This window comes from Pogona vitticeps, chromosome 8 (assembly GCF_051106095.1).
Source record: "Pogona vitticeps strain Pit_001003342236 chromosome 8, PviZW2.1, whole genome shotgun sequence".
Classification (NCBI taxonomy): Eukaryota; Metazoa; Chordata; class Lepidosauria; order Squamata; family Agamidae; genus Pogona; species Pogona vitticeps.
Genome location: NC_135790.1, coordinates 4759069 through 4769485, shown reverse-complemented (window position 1 = coordinate 4769485; position 10417 = coordinate 4759069). Strand labels below are relative to the sequence as shown.

At 43.6% G+C, this 10417-nt stretch overlaps 1 protein-coding gene across 5 annotated transcripts in view; it reads right to left on the bottom strand.

Annotated features, from left to right (window-relative positions):
* SLC39A14 (solute carrier family 39 member 14) overlaps positions 1-10417 on the bottom strand; it is a 34653-nt gene that overhangs the window by 4380 nt on the left and 19856 nt on the right. For 4 of the 5 annotated variants that reach the window (XM_020780308.3, XM_072979196.2, XM_020780310.3 and 1 more), the window contains exons 4-8: positions 8900-9069; positions 6869-6991; positions 4898-5080; positions 3191-3398; positions 1518-1702 (exon numbers count right to left, since the gene is read on the bottom strand). In XM_020780308.3, the coding sequence (XP_020635967.3) occupies positions 1518-1702; positions 3191-3398; positions 4898-5080; positions 6869-6991; positions 8900-9069 (869 nt within the window). The remainder of the gene's footprint in view (positions 1-1517; positions 1703-3190; positions 3399-4897; positions 5081-6868; positions 6992-8899; positions 9070-10417) is intronic. The other variant, XM_072979197.2, reaches the window with a different exon arrangement.

The following is a 10417-nucleotide window of genomic DNA, read 5'->3' as shown; positions in this document are numbered from 1 at the left end:
TTTGGTTTTCCACTCCCCTTCCATTTTTATATATTTTTTTGTTTTTAACATTATGAGCCACACTAGGTCCTCTTGAAGAATAAGGTACAAATAGTATAAATAAACAAATAAGGCAGCAGTAACAGAACCCAAATAAATGTAGAAAGAGAAGGGCAGCTACAAGGGAGGAGCTTTCAAAGACTAGCCATCCATCCTACCACACGAAAAACCTCCAAATATTTGTCCAGAACAGGAATCGGCAGTTGAATTCAAGTTTCCAGATTGCAGAGCTGAAACTCTCACGAATGGAAGAAGCTAAGACATTTCTCCAGTTTGGAAGGGCTCTGAAGGAAAAGAATCAACCGAGCGTGGGACTAGCAAGGAGCAGATAAGCATGACCAATGGCTCGCAAAGAGCTGGGGTGTGAATTATCCAGTTCCAAATACTTGACAGTCCAGCCTGGTATCATCTTCTCTGGTTGGCTGTAGCTTTCCTGGGCTTGAGGCAGAGAAAGGTTTTTTTCCCCCAGTTATCTGTTACTTAACAACTTTAACTGGCCATGCTAAGAACTGAATCTGTTTCTTATTGTAAGCAAAGTATCTGCTCCACTGTATTTAGCTATGCTCCTAAACTGGAACCTCTCTGGACACTAAGTTTGATTGCTAACTCACTAGTATTGAACCTGAAACGTCTGCAAGACCATAGTTGGATCAAAGAGGGTCAAATTTTCAGCTCAGAATAAAGCCAGGCTCTTAACCGAACACCAATCAAAAAGTCTCTTTTTATTCTGATGCCATGTTTCAGTTTTCAACCAGGACTAGATTTGGAAGGGAGTAAGGAAAACAATCCCAGCCCTACAATTAGGCAAAGTGAGGCAATAGGCATTGAGCTGTACAGGAGGGACCTGCAGAAGCTGCTGCCCAAGACATTCTATTTGTTTATAGCTCTGTGTGGCATTGAGCCAGTCTTGCACCCACGAAGCCATCCAATTGCCCTCAGTTGTGGTGATGGACTCTCAGTTCTTTTGCCAGGGCCAAAGAAAGCTCCTATGTGTGGAATTTTGGAGGTGGAGCATCTTGTCTACCTCACACAGAAACGATACTGTCAAGGACTGATGGAAAGAGTGAGAACAAAGCATGGCTGGGACAAAAGCTATTTCGAGGAAATGTGACTATGAAAAATAAAACGTCCCAACCTGGCAGAGGCCTCCAGGATTCCTGATATTTCTAAACATTCCTACTTATTTTCCCTTGTCATCGTCATTTTTGCAGAGGAACAGAACTGTCAACTTTTGGTTTTTGCTAAAAAAAAATTTCAGCAAGCCAGGTTCAATCCCATAGTCTCAATTCTGCAGAACATGGTTCGCAATCCCTTCCCCAGAAAACTTTTTAAAATGGAAGGGATTTGCTGCCAAAATTCTGTAGGATGGGGCAGGGAACACAAGCCCCACCTCTGGCACAGCACAGTTCTGTGTGATATATAAAGCATTGTGGGCAAATCACTTCTTTGGCCACTTTCCACATCTGTCTACTACTTACCATATCAGCCAGTGCAATGTAGAGAAACATGCCACCAGCTAGAGCGAAGATCCAGTTGGCAGAGAAGTGGCTTCCAGCCAATATCCCAAAAGCCAGCCCCAGGTAGCAACAGCAAGCTGAGATGAAGTTGAAGAAGAGGGCTTGCTGGATCGTCATCCCGGCATTCAGCAAAATCACAAAGTCTCCTGCAGGGCAAAGGGCAACACAGAAGATGCACAAAAGGAAGCGTGCACGATGTTAGAAAAATTGGGGTTCAAGCACAGTTTTTCCAATCAATGGCTAAAATCCTGTTGGTTAATGTAGTAAGGTGCAGTAGAGTAGACCCACAGAATCAGTGGGGATCTGTTGAGTAGGCTGCATTGATTCAAATAGGACTATTCTAGCTGACTTACAATACTAAAGGGATAGTTACAACAGAATCAATGGAACTTAGAGCTGACTCACCAAATCCCCAGTTTCAATGGGCCTACTTAAGTGCACCTTACTATATACTGATCAAGCATCCTTCAGTCTCGAGAGACTATAGTAATGTGCTCTGTATGGAGAACTTGGAATGGCGTCTAGTATGGCTGAGAAGGCCAATTTGAGAGTGACCATCCCTTCCACACTGAAGACAAATACAATCTGTCCCCTGTCCAGCTCCCTGATTTTGCTGGTTTCGGGACTGCCTCTTTGCCTCAGCCTGCTGGACAAGGGTCTCTTCAAATTGGGAGAGGCTACGATGCACTGCTTCAGACCATTTTTTGTGCTCTCCTCTTTCACCCTCATTAAGAGGTTCTTTAATTCCTCCTCACTTTCTGCCATCAGAGTGTGATCATCTGCATATCTGAGGCTGTTGATATTTCTTCCAGCAATCTTAATTCTGGCTTGGGATTCATCCAGTCCTGCCTTTCGCATAATGTATTCTGCATATAAGTTAAATAAGCACAATATACAGCCTTGTCATACTCCTTTCCCAATTTTGAACCAATCAGTTGTTCCATATCCAGTTGTTCCCTTCTTAGCTTCTGCTAACTTCCATTGTTCCTAGTCATAGGACGAAGCGAGCAGGAACTAACAGGCAGTGCAAACTAGAAGCTAGAATCTTTGAAATTCTGGCTAACTGTTACAGACCAGTATGACCATAGATTCTCCTCCATTAACTTAATCCCCAGGGTGGACTTGATTTAAATCAAACTCATTTAAATCGTTACTTAAATCAGGATTTAATTTTTTAAAAAATCAGACTTCTTTGATGATTTAAATAAACAACATTGTTTTAACATTTTAAATCATCATTTAAATCAATTTGATTTTGAAAAACCATTGATTTTTATCCACCCTGCTAAGCCTCCTTTAAAATTACAAGCTAGTGGCCCTCACAAAGTTTGTGGAACTGAATTCCATAAAGAAACTGTGCACTGGATAATGAATTTCAGGTGAATGATCCTGGGCACCACTATTAGGAGAGGAAGAGACACTTTACTATCATGTTCACCTTTAGTCGCCTTTCCTCCGTGTCCTAAGTACCTTGAGAAACTTTGGCCATATTCCTTTCAAGGTACAGAGTCCTGATCTTTTTGGCTGTGGCTTTATTTGTACCTGAGCAAAGACTGCAGTGAGGATACCTGTGCACCTGCTTCTTGTCCAGCAGACTTCAAGGGAATTCTAGTGCATCATTTTGGAACACTTACCCAGCTCATGGGGAAATTCCTCACAAAGAATGGCCACAGAGGTGCTGATCCCTTGAAAGACTGACACGGTGAAGGAGGCGCCAATGGCCAAACCGTCAATGAAATTGTGAAGGCCATCACTCAGGGTGATCATCCAGGCTAGGGTGCCGATGTCCGAGTAGCGCACACCTTTCAGCCAGTAGCATGTGCTTTGAGAAGCCTGGAGATCCTACAGAGAAACATTGAAAAGGAACACACAAGGCAGCAGATCAGTGCTGGAAACCACACAACCTCCTCTTGTGCAGTGGATCGCCGGAAGGGCCAACCTTCTTGAATGGATCCTCCATGAGAACCTGTGTACACATGGCCACTTTTCCTTGCTACAGTCCCTGCATCTTATGATAGGAGATGCTAAAGCACGTAGAAAGAAGCTGAGAAGGTACACCAGGAATTAACCAACAGCCATGAAATGTAAAGAAGCTTCCAAACTCATTTGACTGGGCCAACCTCAAGGCAGGCAGAAGAGCAGCTTACCCGGTATTACTTTCGCTACTATTCTCCGTATCTCACCAGAGCACCACTGCAAACCCACCGCCTGCAAACTGTTCATATATCAATCTCCCTCTGTAGCAACAGACCACTGAAGGGCAAGAAATGCATTTATTTCTTCTTCTCATGCCAGCAACTGAAGCCCATGGAAGATGTAATTTTCCCAAACAGGCTTTGGGGCTTCTCCAACCTAGGGCTCTACAGATATTCCAGATTAGGTAAAAGGTAAAGGTTCCCCTTGACAATTTTTGTCCAGTCGTGTCCGACTCTAGGGGGCGGCGCTCATCCCGCTCTTCAAGCCATAGAGCCAGCGTTTGTCCGAAGACAATCTTTCCGTGGTCACATGGCCAGTGTGATTTAGACACGGAACGGTGTTTACCTTCCCACCGAGATGGTACCTATTTATCTACTCGCATTTGCATGCTTTCGAACCGCTAGGTTGGCGGGAGCTGGGACAAGCAACGGGCGCTCACTCCGTCGCGTGGATTCGATCTTACGACTGCTTGGTCTTCTGACCCTGCAGCACAGGCTTCTGCGGTTTAGCCCACAGCGCCACCACGTCCCCACCATTACAAATCCTATTATTTTTCACCATTAGCCGTACCTGCTAGGGTTAGGGAGAAGTTGTAGTCCAAGTGACCTAAAGAGCACTAGGTTGACAAAGACCAGTTTAGGAGACAAAGATGATCTAAGGGGATCATGCTATCAGCTATCTCTATCCCCCATCCTCTTTCCTGCATGAACTTCCCCTTCTTCCTTCCATAACTTGTTTTGACAATAGTGCAGCATTTGGTTTGCAACAACACTGAATATGATTAATATTAACCAGAATTCACCCTTCATCAGGGGTTGCAAACAAACTTGAAACCCTGGTTCCAAAGCCTAGTGGATGATTTTTGGTTTTGTTTTGTTTTAACTATAGTCTAGCACTAAGTCTGCATTGGAGCCAACTATAAGTAACATTAACCAGATTTCTCTCTTGCTTAGGACTGGCCTAGTCCTCTGGTTCTAAAGCAGGAGTGTTATGACCGATAGGCCAAACACATACAGGAGGCAACGAGGCCTCTTTATCAAGCAAGGCAACGCTCTAAGAACTGCATTCTTAAGCCGAACATCTACAAGCTCTCTCTCCAGGAAACACCGAACAATCCATTTCGCACACTGTTAATATCCACTGACCTGGACAGATAAAGAACTAACAACCTTCTCTTCAACAGAAGGGTTCTTGCATTCCAGACTGCTGCTCTTAGTGGGGATCATATGATCCAGGTCGCCATTCTGAAGTTTTTCTGTCACCCCCTCCTCTTGGTCCTTCTTGGAAGGAAGGGTCTCTGTGCTGTAGTGACTGTGCCCATGAGCATGCTGGGGAGAACAGAGGTAGCTTTAGCAAGTAATACTTTGACCTATACTATGCAGGCATTGTTCAGATGTATTCCCCACTGTACGTTACTGCAGTTCCTCATGCTATTCCTTCATCTATTGTTCATAGAACGACAGATCACAAACTTTTATAGTTCTTTAGTCACTTTTCTATCTCAGCCACAAAGCATTTATCTGCCAAGTTTTGATAGCTCTCAGCTCACAACTGTTTGGAACACTCTGCCATTTATCCTTCTGCTATTAAAACATAACCATCTATGCCTGGTGACACACAGAAGATCTGGTTAACTCAGGTGCAAAGAAACTGTTCTCAAGGACTTTTTTCATAAGTCCAAGAACTGGGAAGCAGTTTTATTACCTTTCATCTGTGTGCACAGTGGGACACACAGCCATTTTGTTCCCAAGATATTTCTTTGCAAAATTCCTGTTGACTGTTCCGTGCAGTATCTGTTAGTGCAGTTTGCTCAGCTGCTTTAACGTTAATGCCACAGTCTGTATTTGCTTTCAAACTGTTCTTATCAGTACCAAGCATTTTAAAGGAGACAAGCTAGAAATTGAAATCAATGGGCAGGGTCCAGCCTATGTGCTATGCATAACAGCACCCATGGACACATCCAGCTGCACACATAAGGCAGAGATGGGCAAAGAGCGGCTTACATGCAGCCTCCAGACTCCCATTTTTACATCTTAAATATTCTTCAAAAAAAAAAAAAAAAAAAAAAAAAAAAAACACCATGTGCCATAAGAGGGATTTCTGCCATGTTCTGGGGAAAAAGCAGCATATTTGACCTTACATTTTTTTTTACTTTTAAAGTTTTATTTTATGTTCACTGTAAATTAGGGGGGAAATGTAGCCATTCCAGGTCATGCAGGGCTTTTCCAGTTCAAAAAGCCTTTTTAAAAAGAGAACTATTTGAAAGGATCAGCAGAGTACAGGAGTGGGCCCAAGGGTGGCCCACAGACATCGGGAGGTTGCCCGGCCCTAAAACACAGGGGAAGAGACTGCTAGAGGTAGGTTGAATCTGCATCCAGCAGCGCTCATTGTCGGAAAGGGACAGCAATAATTCTGCCTTAAAATACAGTTTCTATCATCTTGACTGGGAGCAAAACAATAAAGACACAGGGAAGAAATAAAATGAAGAATCAAGCTGGGATTAGCAGCTAGGATATGATCTCCATTACTTGGAGCTACTGGTCCTTCACAAGTGTTTTTCATAACGTGCATTTCAGGGAACCTTCAACTTCCTTAATACACTTATCAGGACTTCCCTAAGAGATTGGCAATGGCAGATAAACCTGCCTGATCAGACAGCCGGATACAGATAGCGTCCTGAAACTCATAGGCATGGGGAGAGTACTGGACATATACTAGGATACTAAGTACGACAGTATCACATTCAAGTATATTCCCAAAGACCTGTGCCAGGATAATCTGTAACGTGCAGGAAAAACATTTGGCAGCCTCAAGACTCCTCAGCAGACAAATCAATGTGTGGGCAGGTTCTCGCTATATAAAAACTTTGCAAGACTGCTGAGATTTTCCTCTAGATTTAGAGGGGGAGACACCGACCTTGCTGTCTTTAGTCATCTGTTCCCCAAGACTTCACTTGCTCTCCTTACTACGAAATTATATTTAATGACAACCAGCGCGCAAGGGCTTGCTTAGAAGAAAGGAGCAGAAGATTAGGACCCAACATAGTTCAACAGCAAGAGAGGCCAGACCTTGTCAGAGGAAATATGACCAATGACCTTGGAGATTGCCTGCCTTACCCTGTCTTTCTGCTTGAGAAGCATCTTCAGGATCTTCTCTGTGAAAAAGAACAGGTAAAAGCCCCCGAAGACAACCGCTGATTTGAAAACATAGTAATCTTCCTGAGGATTGAATCCAAATGCCTGTGGACATGGGTGGAAACAAGTTAGTGAAGCACATAACGAACGATGTTCCGCTTACAAGATTCCTACCTATTTCCTCCCTCTCCAATCTCAGGTGCCTTTTTTGGGCCGTTTTCAAAGGAATGCACAAGAAGCCGTAAGTAAGAAACTATGCAGAATGTGAAAACTTATCACTTCACCAACAAAAGTATTTCTTGAGGGTGGGCGGCTGCAAGTACCCTGAATGCATATTACTACAGTAGTAAATCTGTATCTGGGTTATAGCTCATGAGACAATCTTATTATATGGACTGCTTGTTTTGCCTGTCATGTAGTTTACTCTTTTTAACAGTACACAGCAGTGAGAATTCACTAGACAGACAGGCAAGCTAAAAGTGTTCTAAAATAATTGTTCAATGCTTCACGTAAGAGTATATTCCTTCTGTGTGCAAAACATGTCAAATAAGAGTATATTCCTTCTGTGTGCAAAGCATGTCAAATAGGAGTATATTCCTTCTGTGTGCAAAGCATGTCAAAAAACACTGCACTAGAAACTTTCTTTCTGACACACCACTCTTCTACATGCAATGCGGCTGTTGTTTTAGTATACTGTATATTTAATTTTAAACATTCAAACTTGTGAGTCCATACCTGCTGAGTGAAGTGGCACAGCGTAAACAGGCTTCCATTTCAATGAGAAGTGGGGCTTGTGTCAAATTGCACACTTGGGTAGAGTGGGAAAAAATTCTCTATTTGTTTTCTAAAGCAGGTGGGTCATTTGTCAGGAAAAGAGTCTGTATCCCAACTAGCTTAAGACCAAGTGTGTTATGCCACCAAAACTAATTTGCCACTGAATGCAAGTCTACGACTTTATGCTGTACCACGAAAGACACGTGCCAGACCCCATATATTTTTCTTCCTTAGGATGGCTTCACTTTAAATGCATTACAGAACAACTGGCAAGTTCTTACCCTGTTTCCCCAAAAAACAAGACCTAACCTGAAAATAAGCCCAAGTAGGAATTTTCTGAATGCTCGTAATATAAGCCCTACCTCCAAAATAAGCCCTAGTTAAGTAAAACCCCACCTTCCACCCTTGTGCAGCATTGTGCGGCAACCAGAAAATGACATGATTGTAAAATAAAACATCCCCTGAAAATAATCCCTAATGTGTTTTTGGAGCAAAAATTAATATAAGACCATGTCTCATTTTTGGAGAAACACAGTACTTTTTTTGTCACTCCTGTTGTGCAGGATGAAGACAGTTAGGTAGTGTGGGGGGCATATAAGTTAAATAAATAAATAAATAAAATATATCTTTAATATTTTTGGCTTATCCTCCTACAGAAGACCTGCAGGAATGTGTGAGGATAGCTGTTTCTCACTGATGACTACCTTGCTTACCCACCATGCTCAGGCTGTTTTAAGGAAAATTACCTCCCTACTTTGCATGTATTTGTTGCCTGGAACTGCCTTTTGGGATTATTTCTATTTATGCTTGTAAGGCTGCACAGCTGACTTGTGCCTTGTGTACCCGGCACAGCATCCCTGCCTTTTAGAGCATGAGATCAACACAGACCTCTCAAAACAAAACATTCTCTTTGTTTTAGTTGGTGGCAAATTAAGGTCTGAAGTCAACGTCCAAGGCATTTTAAACTCTATGTGATATTAAATACCTAAAGAGCACAGAGCCAGGGAAACAGCACACAATGTTGGTCAAGTTCCAACTGTAACAACACACTGGTGAGATTATGGCCAGAGGGATAAAATAATTTCTCAGGGCTCTGTCTGTGCTCGAGTTCTTTCCATTCTAGACACAAATAAAGGCCACTGAAAGTGACTAAGAATCACACTCGGCTTTCTTTCTTACATCACAGATGGCAAGAAAACAGAGAGCCACATAAGGAAGGCTCAGAGGCCTTGGTCATACCTCGGGAATAAGCTGGAAGAGGGCGTTGGAGTAGAGAGTACCAATTGCCAGGGCTATGAAGTAGAGGAGCAGCCGCTTGTAAAAGGTCTTCTTCATGAAAGGCACCACACTGGCCCCGACCAGGGAGCAGAGGGAGATGACGGTCACACAGAGGAAACCGTAGCCCCAGACTGTGTTGTGAGTGCCAACCCCATCCCCATGAAACCACAGGTAGAACAAGAAGCCAAGCACAGGAGATGAAATCACAGCACAGAAGTCAATTCACACCAATGAGACAGAGAGAGAGAGGAGGGGGAGCCAGAAGAGGGGCGGGGGGGGGAGAGAGAAAAATAGTACATTTATTAGCAATCAGCATTCAATTTGCAACTGATTCAGGCATGCGGGAAGCACTCTCGGGCACTGTGGCTCTGGAACTCTGGCAAATACAACGATGGAGAAAAGCAAATGCAATTTGGTGTCTCTAAAAACATGGGATGGTCGGCAGCTATCTCTGAAATGGAAAGGAAAAGACTCTCTCCTTCAGGCCAGCACTTTCTACAGAGACTTCATGCCATCTCACCCATGTTCTTCCTAGCCAAGAGTCTTCTTAACAGCTTCCCAATAAATGATCCGTACTCTGTAATCATGTGTACCTCCTTGTAAGGACATCACATTACATTCACAGCAAAACGTCCCCTGAGCAGGCACAAGATGAATGACAGCAACAGGGCTTCAGACTTTAAGTAAATGAAACACAGAAGCCAAACCCCCTCCCACCAATTCATCTTTTAGGAGCACATGCAGCAAACTGTGCAGCATTTCACCCCCTCGGGCATGCTCATGCCAATAGTTGCATGGCTGAATCTGCATCTGTGCATGAAAGAGAGCCTGTTGGAGTGGAAGAAATACTTGCAAGGCTGCCTTCATGCACGCGCTCCAGTATTTAGGTCTGCAGCCTTCAGACGGTTGGTGGGGCTGCACTCTTCAGTCCACTCACTGCACACAGCCTTCCTTTTTGCAGCACACGGTCTCCTTGCCAGAGTTCCACGGCCACGAGGAACACCCCAGGGACACTCCCAGCATCCCAGACACTCCATCTCCATGATCTGTTGCGTGGCCAGACAGACCTTCTCTCCTGGGGCACTACGGCCTTATGTCCAGGCAGTCAAAGGACCAGAATGTCTGTTGTCTAATGAAAACAGCTACTCAGTGAATGGCACAGTCTCACTTCAGTGATTCTTACAGGGCAGGCCTCAGACCATGGAAATGAAGCATATGTAATTATTTCTGTTTCTGCTCAATCACAAAAACATTTCTGTTTTTCAAGCAGCAAAATCCCCACCCCCTTATTACAGTTTTGGAGCTGAAAATACCATGAACTTTACTCTAAAAAAAGGGATGACATGAACCAGTGTCCTGGATAGGCACGAATTGGCAGCAAAAAAAAAAGGCTGTTGAATAGATTGCAAAGGGATAAGACGAACAGATGTCTCCCTTTAGTTCTTCCAGTGAGAGAATCCAGTTTGGTGAGGTGGTCAG